This window comes from Sorex fumeus, unplaced genomic scaffold, assembly GCF_029834395.1.
Source record: "Sorex fumeus unplaced genomic scaffold, SorFum_2.1 ptg000122l, whole genome shotgun sequence".
NCBI lineage: Eukaryota > Metazoa > Chordata > Mammalia > Eulipotyphla > Soricidae > Sorex > Sorex fumeus.
Window position 1 is genome coordinate 18074959 of NW_026606179.1, and position 16581 is coordinate 18091539.

Genomic DNA, 16581 nt, shown 5'->3' on the forward strand with positions numbered 1-16581 from the left:
CTGAGGGCAGTGCTGACGACCTAGGAGTCGCAACAGTAGCTGAATTAAAGGAAACAGTTTTTAACGTCCCCGCCACCCTCCCACCCCAGAGCCGAGGCTCCGCCCCGGGGCGAGTCGGAATCCTTTAAATGGTCCTGGGCGCCAGGGACGGGAGGGCGGGTCCGACGTCTCCAGGCAACCGGCCGGTGGCCCCGCCCAGCCAATCCTCGCCCGGCAGCGGGCATCATTCCAACCAATCGCGGCTCGCGGCTCGGTCCGGGGCGGAGCTGAGTGGGCCCGGAGCCAGACGGAGAGGCCCGGGAGAGGCGAGAGAGGCCCCTGCCCAGCAGTGAAGGGTGGCGGAGCTGCGGATGTTTCAGGAGGTGCTCATTCCGAACCTGGCAGCGAAGGTGAGGGGTGGCTGCCCGGGTTGGGTTCTGCCATGGTTTGAAGGAGGTGGAGGCGCGGCACGGAAAGTTGCGGAGGCGGGGTCTAAGCGGGAGTTGGGGGGGTTCCCGATTAAGAGTGATGATAAGCTTTAGAGAGGTTTGGGGGAGTCTGAGACTTCAGTTAGAGAGCCTGGGCGGCAGTAGTTAGGGCAAAATTTTCGAGTGGAGGGAGTTTGAGACGGGGACATGGTGTGTCTGGAGAAGCGGAAAAACCTGGGAAGAAACTTTTGGGTCAGGGAATCTGGAGAGAACAATTCGGGTTGAGTACGGGGCTTAAGAATTCTGGGGAACAATACTGCGAGATGTGAGGGGCTGGAACCGGGATCCTGAGCGTTTGGAGAAGTGAAAGAACAAGATGCAAGGAATCTTGCTCGGTCTTCCAGACTCGGTGGCGCGGCTGGGGTGCTGGAGAAGAGTTCCAGCGTTCGGCGCTTGGAGCCGGAGGGGGAGTTTGGAGATGAAGTCGGGAGGCTTTTTTGGAAGGGTTGAATAGGAGAAAATTAAACGGGGGTAAGGTCTCAGAATTGAAATGAAGCTAGTCTTCCGCACGGAGTGGATCGGAGGGCAGTTTGTAGTTTTTGAGCGATATGTTAGGGACCCGAGAGCAGTTTCGGGGTAGACTCTAGACTCCTTCGGACCCAGAGAAAGCAGCTTCAGAGTTGGCGTTTAGGGTGGGGGGAGGGGTACTCCGGGCGGGGAGCTCAGACCGGCCGCCCTGGAGGCAACGGAGGGCGGGGCTCGGCTAGCGCCGGGCAGCTGGACGTCCGGGTTCCCCTCCCCCACCCCTCCCTGTGCGCATGCTCGGAGGGAGGGCGGGGGTTGGTCCCTGTGGTTTGCTGAGCCCTCTGGGGACTGTAGTGCGCGCTCGACGTCAATGCCTATGCCCGGAGGCTATTTGCCTTTTTTCCCAGAAGGCCTTGAGCGAAATTGGGGCGTGTCTGCCCGCTGAATAGAGGGGCGAGGTCGCGGGAGAGTCGAGAGCTACCTGATTGGAAGGGCCGGTGGGGGGCGGGGCTTGGCTTTAGTCTCGTCCCAACTAGTTTTCCTTTGGGGCGTTTTGCACGGGAAAGCCAAAGGCACTGGTGGAGGAAGAGGGGAGGCCACTTCCAAGCTCAAGGTCGCTTAGGAAGAGGGAATGGACAGAAAGAGCGGCCCTGTGAAAGGAGAGGCGATCAAGAAAAGGTTCCCTTACAGGGCGCCAGGTGGTGCAAATAAAATTCTTGGATTATATTATTGGTGATTAACTCCTTCCGTAAAATGTTTCCTTTGCGGTGGGCCCTATGTGTATTACTCGTGGGATCGACGTGACAATGTGGTGGTAATGTCTACAATCCCCGTTTTACAGATGAGGAAACTGAGGCCCAGCGAGGTGATCTTACATCACTTTCCCAAGATCACACAGCTGAGCAGTGTCAGAGGCAGAATTCAAACCCAGGATTCCCTCCTTCCACTCCAGGTCTCTGTACTCCACACCTGTCTTGTGTAACACCTTTGAAGAAATGAGTAATGTGGAGAGTACAGATTTAGGATTCAGAAGGACTTGAGTTAGATGAGAAAAATTGAGCCTCAAGGATGTAAATTCACTGTTCAAGGCCACATCGGCAAGTAAGTGGGCTTCACCTAGCACCGGTTCGATCGAGATCGAGTTCTCATGTGCTGAGTCATAATGAGACTTCCCCCCCTTAGCCTTGTGAGATTTTGCTGCTTTCCTTTGACAGATGCGGAAACTGAGGTTGAGATGGTTAAACATCAGCCCCCCAAATCAAGCAGGAGCTGTGGGATCAGAACTGGTTCTGCTGTGTCTGATTCCTTACCCCCCCTCCCCACTTTTCTCTGCAGGGCATCATGGTTGGGGGCTTGAAGAGGAAACACTCGGATGTGGAGGAGGAGGAAGATGAGAAATGGGACTGGAGTCCCGCAGGCCTGCGGAGCTACCAGCAAGCCCTGCTGCGAATCTCCCTCGACAAAGTTCAGCGCAGCCTGGGCCCCCGTGCCCCCAGCTTGCGCCGGCATGTCCTGATCCACAATACGCTCCAGCAGCTGCAGGCGGCGCTCTGCCTGGCGCCCACACCGGCCCTGCCCCCGGAGCCCCTGTTCCTGGGTGAGGAGGACTTTTCCCTGTCCTCCACCATTGGCTCTATTCTCAGGGAGCTGGACACCACCATGGACGAGAGCGAGCCCCCGCAGAATCCAGTGGCGCCCCCAGCACCCCAAAATGAAGTGCCACACCAGCCTGATCCGGTCTTTTTGGAAGCGCTGAGTTCCCGGTACCTGGAGGACTCCAGCCTGGACGATTTTTTTCTGGACATTGACACATCCACGGTGGAGAAGGAGCCCACGCTGGCCCCACCCGAGCCCCCGCACAACCTCTTCTGTGCCCCAGGCTCCTGGGAGTGGAACGAACTTGATCACATCATGGAAATTATTCTGGGATCCTAAAACTTGGAAGGGGGCGTGGGGGGGGTGGTTCCTTCCTCATCTCAGGCGGGCTGGAGCCCAGGAGGCAAATCTGTATGTGTGTGTGTTGGGGGAGGGGGGCCCTCTCCTCCCACTGCAGGGTTCCACAGACCATCTTGCATGTGTGTGTGTGTCTGGTTACCACCACCTTCTGTGAAGGTGTTTTTTTTTTTTTTTCCCTGAATTAATTTATCTACTCCAAATGCCTTAACAAGACTGTTTCTGGGAATCTGATTTCCCTCTTCACATTTCTTCTGCCTTGTCCTCCCAGTTCCTTCTCCCCTGGTGACCACTGGGGCCCTCAGGGAAGATAAAACTGGGCCTGTGAAGGTCGCCCAGCAGGGGCTGTCTGTTGCTATGGAAACCAGGCCCTGCCTCTCTGCACCTCCCAGAAGTGGAAAGGGGCTGGCATCCTCCCCCTGCCCAGGCTGAATCCTACCTCCTTGGCAGGACCCCAGTCCCAGCAGCCTCCTGATTGATAACCAGGCCGGACCACGTGCAATAGGATGGAAACCAAACTGCTCCATGCCGCACTATTTAAAGAAAGGCGGGTTTTGTGGTGGCTTTTTTTTTTCCTTTGTTTGTATTTTTTTTTTTTTAATAAAAGTATTTTGGAAGGGATGGTGTGTTTCTCGACTTCACTGGGTCGGTAGGGAGGGAACTGGGTAAATTCCCTAGACACCTCCACCTCTAGCCTGCCAAAATTGGGGCTTATTACTGAGTGCTTAAGTTAAGTCATTACATTCTTATGTAGATATGAGGCCCATATTTTACCTGGAAGGAGCCTGAGGTTCAGGCAGGTAAGTAATATGATGGGGGTCATACAAGGAGGAAAAAGGACCATGAAACTAGGACATTCCGTCTTTTTACTTCTGGGCCTGTTTTTGTGCTGCTGTTTGTAGTTACTTGATTAACAGGAGCAAGATACTGAGGTACATGAATTGCTAGTCAAACAATAGCTTGAGACTCAAGTCTCACTGGGGCCAGAGAGAGTACAGGGGCTAAGGTGCTTGCCTTGCAATCCTTGGTACCACATAATATTCCCCTAGGATATCCCTGAGCTAGGAGTAAGTCCTGAGTACCATGGGTGTGCACCTCCCAGCCCCCCAAAGTAGACAGTCATGACAAAGGATTGGCATGAATATATGCTTTGTATGTGGGGAGCCCTGGGTTCAATCCCTGACCACCTGAACTCCCCAGCAGTGCTGGGTGTGGCCAAAACAGTTTTTCTATGAAATGTGAGATCTAGAAGATGAAAATGCCTTATCCTGCCCCCTGCAATGTTAGGTGCTCAGGATTTATTTGGAAAATTTAATTCCAGGGAAATGGAAAAGAGAAAGTATAGCAGGTAGGACATTTGCACACTGCCAACCTGGGTTTGGTCCCTGGCATCCCTATGGTACCCCAAGCACCACCAGGAGTAATTCCTGAGTGCAGAGCCAGGAATAATCCCTAAACATGGGCGCTGGAATGATAGCACAGTGGGTATGGCGTTGGCCTTGCACACGGTTGACCCGGGTTCAATTCCCAGCATCCCATATGGTCCCCCAAGCACTGCCAAGATTGATTTCTGAGTGCAGAGCCAGGAGTAACCCCTATGCATCGCTGGGTGTGACCCAAAAAGAAAAAAAAATCCTGAACATAATTGGCTGTAACCAAAAAAGCCAAAAAAAAAAAAAAAGGAGCGGGGAAAATGCAGTGTTTGAAGCTGCTCCATTGCACAAACCTGGTGAGTTGATGACTGCTTTAGGGACTTAGGGACTTTTCTAGAAGCACTGCAAAAGAGGAACACAAGCCTGGCATAGTCGTTAGGCTGGGAAAGGGGTTTTTTTGCAGGTGCTTCTGGCTCAAAGCCATAGTCTCACCCTAAGAGGGACCTAGCATCAAAGTTTGAAAGTTGTGAGTAGCTTTTAACATGCTGTGCTAGTCCAGAAAAAGGTGGTCTTGAGGAAATCTCCACAAGGCACATGAGGACACTGGATCAACACTGGATCATGTTTACTTATGCTTAAGAGAATAAAACCCCAACTTTTGGGAGCCAGAGAGATAGTCCAGGAGGTATAGTGCTTAACTTGCATGTGACCAATTCTTCCTATTCAAGCCTCATACTATGTATGCACCCCGTGTACCCCGCCACCTAGCTTCATCAAGGCCTCAGTTTTCCTATTCTCCCCTCTTCCCATGCTACTGTCTTTTGAGTCCATGTTCATTCCCACCTCAGGGCTGTTCAGGCACCTCAGGGCTGTTCATTCCCACCTCAGGGCGGTTCAGGCACCTGCCCTGAACAGCCAGAGAATACTTCACCCATGGCCTTTAGCAATCTAAATGTCCCCATCTCAGAAGGGGACATTGCCCTCTCTGTTCTTCCTAGTTCAACATGTTCTGGGACAAAACTCCCCACCTGGCACCCCACCTCCATTGTTTTGTTTTTGGGCCACTCACAGCAGTGCTCGGGGCTTAAATCCTGGCTCTGTGCTCAGGGAATCATTGCTGGTGGGGTTCAGGGGACCATATGGGATTCTAGAGATTGAATCCTAGTCAGTCACATGGAAGGCAAGTGCCCTACCCACTATACTAACTCTGGCCTCATGTATACATACACACTCATACAGATTGTTTACTTTGTAGCATGCACCTTCCAATCTCAAGTGATTTATTATTTGTTTGTGGTTAGCTTCTTTGCCTGCTGGAAATTTAGGAGCAGTTGTCTTGTTCCTTGCCTACAACCATGTTTGACACAGGTCACGGGATGCCGGGGATCGAACCTGGGATGGCTGCTGGCAAGGTAAAAGTCCCACCCCCTGTACTATTGCTACGGCTCTGAAAACCATGAACTCTGGACCAGCTTCCCTCCCCCACCCCCTCATGCTTATGCTCCTATGCTTCACACACTATAACACTACTATTCTTCAAACACACCCGCATGTCTCAACCTCTAGAACTGAGGAATTCCTGCCTTGCTGAGTGATTCTGCAAAACGTAAGAGCAAGGGACCGGGTACATACCCAGCTCTGATCAGCATGCCCATCTATTAAATGGCCTTTGGTGGGTCAGACTCTCTCAGGGACATGCACGGCACTTCCTGGTATCTTAAGGCAGCAGAGGCCTGCAAGGCTGAGGGAGACAAGGAAAAGGCACTAAAAGGTCCTCGGTGGGTTGTCAAATGCTGCAGAGAAAAAGAGGCTTGATCTTCAAGCCCCTGTTCTCCTTTGAATAACGATCTTCCTTGCGTCTCTTGATGTTTTTATGCTTGCCTGTGTTCTCTCTCTCGATAATGTATTTCTGCTCCCCTCACATCTTTTAAATAAATTCCAATAAGATATATCTTGCTTCAAAACAAAAAAAAAAAAAGAAAGAAAAAGCGAGGGGCTGTGATGGGGTGTTGCTATTTATGTGAGATGGACAGGTCCTCATTAACAAGGGAAGCTTTCAGTGAGAATATGAAGAAAGTGAGAGGTGAACTCAGTGTCTGCAGGGGATGCAGCCCGGCAGAGGGAAGGGACAGTGCGAACTGCCCCGAGGTCAGAATGGGAATGGAGTGTTTCCCTGTGAGCAAAGGGAACCAGGAAAGCGCGTTGGGATCGGGGAGGGTGTCAGGCTGCAGACCATCTAGGATCTGTGGAAGGATTTGACCTTTACATTGGGTGAGACCGAGAGGAAAGACAGGACAGGCTCTTTGCCCTAAAAGGAAACCTCGTGCAGAGGAGCCGTGTCGCTCTCCCGCTGTGCCACAGAGAACCTGCAGAAGGAGCCCCCAAACTGAGGCTCAAAAAGGCCCGTATCGTACCCGGTTCAAGAACTGACTAGAGAAACGGAAAAGGCTGGTCCCGCCGAGAGAACCTGGTCGCAAGGGCAGAGTCCACCTTTTAGCCTCCGCTAGCCCGGAGGCCCCGCGTTGGGGGAGGGGCCACGGCAGTCGGGGCGGGGCTGAGAACTTGACCCGCCTATCAGGGCGGGTTCTTTTCTGACCCCGCCTCCAGGGGCGGGGCGTGGGCGGCACTCACTTACCTGCCCACCCTCCACCCACGCGCTGGCCTGCGACCCGGTACCAGGCCATCAGCAGTGGCCAGGAGCCGGGTCGGCGCCTCCTCCCTCCCCTGAGGCTGGGTGGGGTGGCCTGGGCGGGGCTCTCTCCCCCCTCCTTCCCCCCCTGCTCGCTCGAGGAGGCTCTTCCTCTGAGCCGGCTTGGCCTGGTAGCTTGGTTTCATTTCCCCAGGCCCAATCTCTCTCCTCTCCCTCTTCCATTCCCCCCTTCAGCACATTTCTGGCTGCTTCTTCACTTTCAGGTATCAGCTTTCTAGTCGCCTCCTCAAGGCTGCACTCCGGGATTGCTCAATAGCAGACGTCTCAAAAAAAAAAAAAAAACAGCAGATGTCTTTTCTAAATGTCGGAATTATCCATATCCACCACCACTTCCACTCCCCTAATTTTAATTTTGTTCAATCCCCCCACAAAAGCAGGGATTATCTTCCTCATTTGTTTACCATTAGGAGCTTCTCATCCTATTCAGAACGAAAAGCAAAAGTTCAGGACGTGGAGAAATAGTACAGAAGGTAGGGTACTTGCCTTGCAAGTGACTGACCTGCACCTCATATGGTCCCCTGAGGTCGGCTGGCTGTGCCAGGAGTAAACCCAAAGGGTGGGGGGGGGGGGGCGGGGGAGGCAAAACGTTCATGAAGGGCCTGAAATTAAAGGGTCTGAAACTTCTCTGACCTCCCTGGCCAAATGGGATTCAGCTACTCTGGCCTAATTCCTGGTCAACCATATATTCCCACTTCAGGATCTTTGCACTGGTCCTTCCCTCTGGCTAGAGTACTTTGTCCTGAGCCTTCCTACCCCTCATTTCACCAGGTCGCTCCTTAAATGGGGTCACCTCTGCAGGGACCCTTGACCCCACCAGCACTCTGACTTACCTGCACATTCCTACTCATAACTCTCCTTTCTGCCTTATGCTTTTCCTTTTCACCTTTCTAGAGATTATTCTCTATTTTCAAGTTTCTTGCTCACCTCTGCACATCAGAAATTTTTGTCTGATTTTACTTTGTGTCATCTTTAGTGTCTGGCCCACAACACTCGCTCAGTCCACAAATATTTGTGAAGCAGTGAATGTAGCCTGATTCTTTTCTCTCCCCATCCCATCTGAACTATCCCAGGAGAGACCCTTTGAGGCTGCTTCATTGCTGTTCCCCCATCATTTACAACAGTGTGAACAGCATAGCAGGTGCTCGATAAACACACAATTATTCAGTGTTATTGAGTCTCACCAAGAGTCTCCTACAAGCTTTTTTTTTTTTTTTTTTTTTTTTTTTCAGAAAAGTCCCTTGGATATTCTGGGACTTCTTTAAAGAAATGTTGAGAAGGGAATGATTAAATGATGTAAACTTGTCTAACATAGGTCTTGGTTCTAATTAACATTGGCGCTCTCTCTCTCTCTCTCTCTTTCCCATTATTATTTGTTTTGTTTCTGGGCCAAGCCTATCCAACAGTGCTCAGGGCTTGCTCCTGGCTTTGCACTTAGGGATCACTCTTGGCAGTGCTTAAGGGATCAAGTGAGGTGTTGGATCAAACCTCAGTTGGCCAAATACCAGGCCAGTGCCCTACCTGCTGTACTCTCTCAACCTAATTTTACTCTCATTCTTTTTTGGGGGGACCACACCCAGCAATGCTCAGTGGTATCTCCCGGGCTCAGTGCTCAGGAATTTGGGGGACCATATGGGATGCCAGGCTGGAACCTGGGTCAGCTCTATGCGAGACAAATGCCCTACCTGCTGTACCCACTAGTCTATCTCTCCAGCCCAGTCATGTACCTTTGATTCTGCAATATTTCCCCAACTCCACCGAATCCTTTTGCGTATTCTTGAAATTAAACATTTCTTCCAACAGTACAGTTGTAATCTTGATGTGCCATATTTTAATATAAATGTCCCACCATCAGGAAGGGGCCATCCCCAGCAGTGCTCAGGATTTAATCCTGACTCTATGCTCAGGGCTAACTCCTGAAAGGGCTAAGGGGACCCTGTGGGGTGGCGGGGATCAAACCTGGGTCAGCTATGTGCAAGGTAAACACTCTACCACTCTACCTGCTGAACTATTGCTCCAGTCCTAGATACCCTACATGTTTAAGAGCTTACTTTGATTGTAGTACTTGTAGCACTGTCGTTCCGTTGTTCATAGATTTGCTGGAGCGGGCACCAGTAACGTCTCCATTGTGAGACTTGCTGTTACTGTTTTTGGCATTTCGAATACACCACGGATAGCTTGCCAGTCTCTGCCGTGCATGCGGGTGGAATACTCTTGGTAGTTTGCCGGGCTCTCCGAGAGGGATGGAGAAATCGAACCCGGGTCGGCCGTGTGTAAGGCAAACACCCTACCTGCTGTGCTATCGCTCCAGCCCCTACTTTGACTAGAAGCTTTATTTTATTTATTTTTTGTTTTCAGGCCATACCTGGCTCTGCTCAGGGCTTACTCCTGGCTCTGTGCTCAGGGATCACTCCTGTCCGGGATGGTGGTGGTGGTAGGGAGCAATATAGGGTGGGGGGATCAAACTTGTTAGCATTCCTGCAAGACAAGTTAAGTGCCTTGTGCCAGCATTATCTTTCTGGCCCCTAACTAGGAATTTTATTCACAACTAATAGGTCCTTGCAGGTAAATTAGCATATGAGCTACTTGTAAATCCCAGCATCAATTTCTCAGCCCAGAGTTAACCTCCTCTCTACCTGTTACCCAACGGGTCTCTACCTTAAACTTAGTAACAATCCCAATTACTCTTTGCTACTAACAAAAGACACTGTTGCAGATCACAGAAGGATTGAAATAAATTTTCTACTTAATTTTCCAAACTATTCAGTCAGCCAGACTCCATTTCCCTTCTTTAAAGATCAGGGAATTAGAACTAAGACCCTTGCCAAGGTCACCCAGAGACTGAAGGAATGGAGATCAGACTGGGAATCCAGTGGCTTCCTTGAGGCTCCCGCTGCTCACCCACCCCCACACTCTCCACAACTCCCCTCTGGTTTTTAGCCACAACTAAGCCCAACCGCCCTGAACTTGCTGAATCTGGAAGTAGAGATACTATCTTTTTTTTTTTTTTTTTGGTCTTTGGGCCACACCCAGAGATGCCCAGGGTTTATTCCTGGTCTCCTTTCTCCACACTCAGGGATCACACCTGGCAGTTCTTGGAGGACCATATGGGATGGCAGAGATCGAACCTCGGAACAGCGGCGTGCAAGGCAAGCGCCCTCCCCACTGTACTATATTGCTCTGGTCCTTAGAGATACAACCTTATTGAAAGTTTTCTGAGTTCCAAGAAGTGGGCAAGATGATGCCCCCTTGTAACACACTTCGCCGCGTTCAGAGAAGTCAAATGTGCTTTTTCCAAGGTCACGCAGAATATGCATCATTAGAATTTGAACCCAAATCTATGTAGCGTCGTGCTGCCCGTCGAGGTGCGGGCCCCTTACGCCGGTCAATGTCGGGTTCCCGAGGTACAGGTATGAAGGCCCCGCACCGCTAGAGGCAAACGCCTCTCCCCACCCAACAAACCTGACACCTCGCTCCTCTCGGCTCCCGGCAGGAAGCCTCCGGGGCATGCGCGCTGAATCGAACCTTGACTACCTTCGGACCTGCCCCCACCAGGTTCCGCCCCTCTCCACCCAGAACCAATCACTGCGTGGAGGGCGGGCAACACCGGCCGGCCAGGCTCCGCCCTTCTCTTCCATTGCCCAATCACAGAGTGGAAGGCGGGCCTCCAGTGGAGTGGGCGGTAACTAAGGGGAGTCCAGGGCTGCGAGTCGTGCGCCGGAGTCAGAAGTACGTCTCGCGACCCAGGCGCCGGCCGCGGGGCTACTGAGGGATCCCGAGAGCGATGCTGCCGCCGCCGTCGCTCCCTGATTGGCTGCGGTCGGCTCTCTCTTCGTTCTGATTGGCAGGCTGCGGCTGGGTATGTAAATGAAGGGAAGGGGCCGGCGGCAGGGAGAGAGGGGGGCCCGGCGGCGGCGGCGGGGTCTTTGCGTAGGTTCGATCCCCGGCTCCGGCAGGTTCGCGCCGGGGCTGCCCCAGATCGACACGCACGGGCCTTTCCGTGCCGCGCGCCCCAGCCTGGCCGGGTGAATCACGCCGCAGTCAGGGAAGGGGGCGGAGGCGCCGGCTCTCTGGCTCCGGCTGCGTGACTCACCCGCCTCCGCCGCCGCCGCTTCGGGAGGAGCCGCCTCCGCTGCCTTCCGGAAGCGAGCACAGGCCGAGGGGGCAGCGCAACCCCTGGGGGTCCCAGGCCGCACGACCCCGGCCTCTGGCAGCCGGAATCTGCGTGTTGGGGTGCAGTGTCAACGGGGTGGCAGGGGTCCGAGGAGTCGCGACCCCGGTGAGGGGGGTGGGGGACAGACGGCCTGGCGCCGCTAGGGGGCGCCGGCCCGGGGCCGGGGGCGGAGTCGGGGGGTGAGGGTTGAATTCCTGAGGTTCGGAACTCCCGGGCCTTTACCGAAGGCGCCCGGGACCCAGGTTAGGGATCCTGTGTGCGGTCACATCGAAGGTCCTGCTGGACCTCCGACGGTGGCCAGTGCAAAAACGCAATTTGGACCAGGGGTGCAGAACTCCAGGGCGCCCCCAGCCCAGGAGTGCCGGGAGGCGGTGGGGAAGGGGGTCTTCAAACCGCTCTCTGACTTGCGAGCCCTCCCAGCAGGCTTTCCCGGCAAGTTCAGTCCGCTCTGCCTTCCACATAGTCAATCCGGAATCCAGCATCTTTCCGGCTCCACCAACTACCACCTTGTCTGAGTTCCCATTATCTCTGACCCAGCCTGCGGTAGACGAGTGGGGTCCCGAACCAGCTCCGGCCTCGCCCCTCGCCCTTCCTGCCACCCCCCGGATCCGGAAAAGCCCCCAGTCTCACTCCTCTAGGTTCAGAACCTCTTCAAGGACCCCCTGCCACACTCACAATCACATCGACCCACTTCCTTGGTCTCTAACCACCGCCCCAGACCACTCAGTACCTTATCTCTGTCTGTCCCACTATGCTGGGCTGTTTTCATAGTAAATGTTTTCAACCTTGTCCACTTTCTTTGCCTTTGCTTGTTGGTTTTATTTTGCTTGTTTTGTTTTGTTCCTCTTTGGGGAATACTATCCTGCTGCTCATTCCATGACTGACATGGGGTTCAGGTGTCACCTCCTCAGTGAAGCCTTCCCTGATCACTCAGTAGAAACTTTTAGCAGTGTCCCAACACTCGCTGTCCAATTCCTCTCTGTATTTGTTCATGTATTGTCGGCTGCATGCTGGACACTTAGTCCATTTAGACTGTACCGTGAGAAACAACTGCTTTTCCAGGTTATAAAACATTTTAGGGATCAGAGAGAGTATAGGGGTTAAGGTGCTTGCCTTGCACTCGGCCAACTGCAGTTTGATCATCACCAGCTCAGAGGGTCCCCCAAGCACAACCTGAGCAAGAGCCAAGAGTTAGCCCTGAGCACTCCCGGGTGTGGCCCAAAAGCAAATAAGACAAAGAAAGGTTGAATATCAGACGTTTCATATAGCACATTGAAAACATAAATGCTAATAATTATTAAAGAATACTCAATGAGTGATGATTGTGTTTCAGACCCAGTTGTAATTTTTATTTATGTCTCATTCATTGCCCCAAACCAACTCTCTGATATAATAAGATTATCATTTGCTTTTTAATGTTTGGGGACCACACTCATCTGTGGTCAGAACTCTCCTTGCTGTACTATGGCTCTGGCCCTTTCATTCACCTCTTTTTTTTCTTTGTGTGTGTTTGTGTGTGTGTGTGTGTGTGTGCGTGTGTGTGCGTGTGTGTGTGCGTGTGTGTGTGCGCGCGCGCGCGCGCATGCGGGCCATGCCCCTCAATGTTCAGGGATTGTTCCTAACTCTGCACTCAGGAATTACTCCTGGCAGTGCTCAGGGGACCAAATGTGATGCTGTGGATCGAACCTGGGTCAGCCACGTGCAAGGCAAGCACCCTGCCCGCTGTGCTAAGGGCCCCTCTCATTCACCTCTTAAAGGTTCTTTAACTCAGTGAGGTTTGGTGACTTCTCAGGGGCTCCCAGACTGCAGTTGTATAAACTTCAAGCACCCAATGACTTATCTCTCTCTGCAGATGATGCTAAGCAAGAGCCTGAAACGTAAGCGGGAGGAGGAGGAGGAGGAGAGGAAGGAAGACACCTGGTGGCTGGGTCCTGGCCACGCTGCTGAGGCACAGGGCCCCCCTGCCGCTGCCTCCAGCTCCCTCTTTGACCTGTCGGTGCTCAAACTGCACCATAGCCTGCGGCAGAGTGAGCCTGACCTGAGGCATTTGGTGCTGGTTGTGAACACGCTCCGGCGGATCCAGGCATCCATGGCCCCTGCAGCTGCCCTGCCCCTCGTGCCCAGCCCGCCCGTCGTCCCCAGTGTGGTGGACAGCCTGCTGGCCAGCTCGGATGCCAGCCTCTCGGCCTCCATGGCCAGCCTCTTGGAGGACCTCAGCCAGATTGAGGGCTTGAGTCAGGCCCCCCAGCCCCTGGCTGATGAGGGGCCACCTGGCCGCCTGACGGGGCCAGCCTCTACTGGTCTGGATGACTTGGACCTGGTGGACCCAGCCACCGGCTGTCTGCTGGACAATGGGCTTGAGTGTCTGTTTGAGGATATCGACACCTCCATGTACGACAGCGAACTGTGGGCACCCGCTTCTGAGGGTCTCAAAGCCGGCCCCGTGGAGGCCCCCAGCAAGGAGGAAGCTTCCGAGCTGGATGAGCTGGACTACCTCATGGACATGCTGGTCAGCACACAGGAACTGGAGCGGCTGCCAGGGCCGGGGCGCTGACCTCCCCTGCGGCTGGATGGTTTGTCTGGTGGCCAGGCTGAGCCGAGCGGCCCCGCCATGCTCTGAAGGGACCTTCAGTTCAGAGAGGAGGCTCTGAGCACAGGGGGTCGGCCCAGGCATCCTCCCTCCCTCCGGCCTGTTGTCTGGGGCTGAGGAGGCCTTCTGGGGTTGGCCCTCAGCGTGATGACAGGGCCGGGGACTGGAATGTGATATGACCAGACCCTGGGCCAGACTGAAACCGCCAAGGTCAGAGTCGGGGAATATTCTTTTCCCTGATGGGCGAGGAGACCCCAATCAGTGTTTTGAAATTAAAATGAAAGTTCAGAATCTGTGTTCTTTTTTTGTGGAATGTATCCCTGTATCCCCAGCGCAGCACTCAGCGCTGGATGTGTTGACTCGCTTTTGAACCACAGAATGGGGGCGGAGCGGGGCCTGTTTATCCCCATTTTATAGGTGAGGAACTGAGGCTGAAGCAAGTCTCCCTGGGGGAGGTGGGTTTCTCATCAGAAACTTAATCCCGTCTGGTCTGGTCACTGATCTTCAGACTGGAGGATCTACTGCCACGGGCCTCCATTAGCCCCTTGTGTAAACCTAGGGAGGGGCGGGGACACCCAGGCACTATTTGTTTTTGCGCTGCTTGAGGTTGCTCCTCGCTTGCCCTGCGCTCTGCTCAGATATTACTCCCTGTGGTGCTCCGGACCTTATGGGATACCAGCGACCAAATCCGCAAGGCGAGCACCCAGCTGCTGAACTCTTATCTCTAGTCTGTCCCACTCCCCACTCCAACCCCCACAGAAACATTTTTTAAAACCGAGATCTAGTCTTTGGGGCTGAGAGTGGAGGGCGAAGGTGAGTTTCCCTTGAATAGGATGGGGAGCCCTCCCAAGAAAAGGCTCCAAGGAAAGAGACTTGAGGAAGTTTTGATTTGGGGGGTGGGGGAGCACATCCAGTGGTGTTCAGGGATCACTCCTGGCAGGGCTGGTGCTGTGGTGACACTCCGGAACGCAGACTCAAACCCGGGTCTACTGCATGTGCGAGCAAGGCAGCAAGTGCTGTAAACCGCACCCCCCATCTCCCCTCCAGCCCCCAGGGCAAGTTTTAACAAAAATGAGCCCGGGGGGCGGGCGTGGGGGGGAGCCCCGCCGCGGCCGGCCCTGCAGCCGGCTCCCCGGGCTCGCGGCCCGGCACCAGGGCGGCCGCTCGGCCTTCCTTCGCCGCTGCGAGCGAGCCAGGCGCCAGCGAGCTGAGCCACCTGCGGGCCGGCGCGTGTGATAGGCCGGGCGCGGGGTGTCTGCGCCGCCCCCGCCGTCCAGCCGCATTCCTGGCCGGGCTGGGAGGGGCGGCACACTCAGAGGCCTGGCACGGGACCCGGCCGCGTCCTTCCTGGCGGCCGTGGGGGCAGGGCAGCGCCCGGGGGGACGGGGGTGCAGGGCGCGGCCCCAGAAGCTGCCCGCAGGCAGCGGAGGCGCGGGCGTGGGGGGCCGGGGGCCCCGAGTCGAGGCCCGGCGAGGAGCCGAGGACCCGCGAGGGAGGACACGGAGCGGGGGGCGTCCCCCAGGGGAAACACGGGCCGGGGGACACCCCAGTGCTCGGGCCCCGGCGCCTCCCCTCGGGCCGGAAGCTTCAGGGAGGGCCAAGCCCGGGTGGAGCGGGGAGGGGGGGAGGGGTGCAGTTTCGGGCCTGCCCCGCGGGCGGGAAGGGGCGTGCCCAGCCGGCTTCCTGGAGGAGGGCAGGAAGTCGTGCCCATTTCTGGAGGTGGCCGAGGTGGCCCCGGGGAAATGGCCCGGAAGGAGCTGGAACCTGGCCCCGAGTAGTGGCGGGGGGACGAGTGGGGGGGGCTTGCAAGCACCGAGCTCTCCCCACCTCGGGTCGCTCTTGCCCCCCCGCACCCCTCGGACCCAGACCTAGACCTAGAGCCTGGGGCAGTTTAGGCTGAACGCAACAGTGCCCCCTGGTGCCCAGTCTGAGGGTCTGCGCTCCCTGCTTTCTATTCTCAGAGAGGGGTCCTGACATGTGGGGGGTGAAGGCCTGTCTCCCACACTTCTCAGTGCCACCTCGGGGAAAAAACTCCGTGATACCCACCGATGCCAGCAGCTGTGTCTCAGCCTAGAGGCTGCCACCTGCCCCTGAGCCCCGCCCAGAACCGCCCAGAGCCCTGGGCCTGTTGCTAAGGTTGCGTACTGCTCAGGGATCCCAGTGCCTTGGCACCCATGGGCTTAGGGACCTGCTCCGTGTGTGTGTGTGTGTGTGTGTGTGTCTCCAAGCCTGCCTCATGGCTCTGTGTGTTTGTGTCCAAGCCTGCCTCCTGGCTCTGTGTGTGTGTATGTGTGATGTGTGTTTGTGTGTGTGTCCAAGCCTGCCTCCTGGCTCTGTGTGTGTGTATGTGTGTGTGTGTCCAAGCCTGCCTCCTGGCTCTGTGTGTGTGTGTGTGTGTGTATGTGTATGTGTGTGTGTGTATCCAAGCCTGCCTCCTGGGCCTGTGTGTGTGTATGTGTTTGTCCAAGCCTGCCTCCTGGCTTCTGTGTGTGTGTGTGTGTGTGTGTGTGTGTCTGTCTGTCTGTCTGTCTGTCTGTCTGTCTGTCTGTCTCTGCCTGCCTGCCTGCCTGCCTGCCTGTCTGTCTGAGCAGAGCAGGCCTCCTGGCTCTGCCCTAGCCCTCCGCCCTCGGCCCGACCCCTGCGCATTCCAGGGCCCACTCCATTCCTCACTGCCTCTGGGCGCTGCCTTTCACAGAGGCCCAGTGTCTTCCCCTCAGAGTCGCCCGAGGCCAGCTCCCCTCCATCCTCAGCTTCCCTGTCCCACCAGCACTTTTGTCCTCCAACACCTGATATAGCTTGGCCTGTTCTGGTCTCCCCCCACCCCCCATCCCCTGCAAGCATTTGTGGCTCCT

General features: G+C 55.1%; 2 protein-coding genes across 5 annotated transcripts; both read left to right on the forward strand.

Annotated features, from left to right (window-relative positions):
• The first annotated feature begins 237 nt into the window (after positions 1 to 237).
• Positions 238 to 3500, forward strand: SERTAD3 (SERTA domain containing 3). 4 transcript variants are annotated; one of them, XM_056136211.1, is made up of 3 exons: positions 238 to 389; positions 1774 to 2033; positions 2268 to 3500. In XM_056136211.1, the coding sequence occupies exon 3, from the start codon at positions 2274 to 2276 to the stop codon at positions 2865 to 2867; it is 594 nt and encodes a 197-aa protein (XP_055992186.1). In that variant the 5' UTR covers positions 238 to 389; positions 1774 to 2033; positions 2268 to 2273; the 3' UTR covers positions 2868 to 3500. The 4 variants fall into 4 exon arrangements, with proteins under 4 accessions (XP_055992186.1, XP_055992185.1, XP_055992187.1 ...); XM_056136212.1 differs by having other exon boundaries at positions 260 to 389; positions 1885 to 2033; XM_056136213.1 differs by lacking the exon at positions 238 to 389 and adding an exon at positions 512 to 1610 and having other exon boundaries at positions 1864 to 2033.
• Positions 3501 to 10653: 7153 nt separating this feature from the next.
• On the forward strand, positions 10654 to 14024 carry SERTAD1 (SERTA domain containing 1). Its single transcript, XM_056136401.1, has 2 exons — positions 10654 to 10824; positions 12992 to 14024. Exon 2 carries the CDS (start codon positions 12992 to 12994, stop codon positions 13691 to 13693), a length of 702 nt encoding a protein of 233 aa, XP_055992376.1. The 5' UTR covers positions 10654 to 10824; the 3' UTR covers positions 13694 to 14024.
• The last annotated feature ends 2557 nt before the right edge of the window (positions 14025 to 16581 follow it).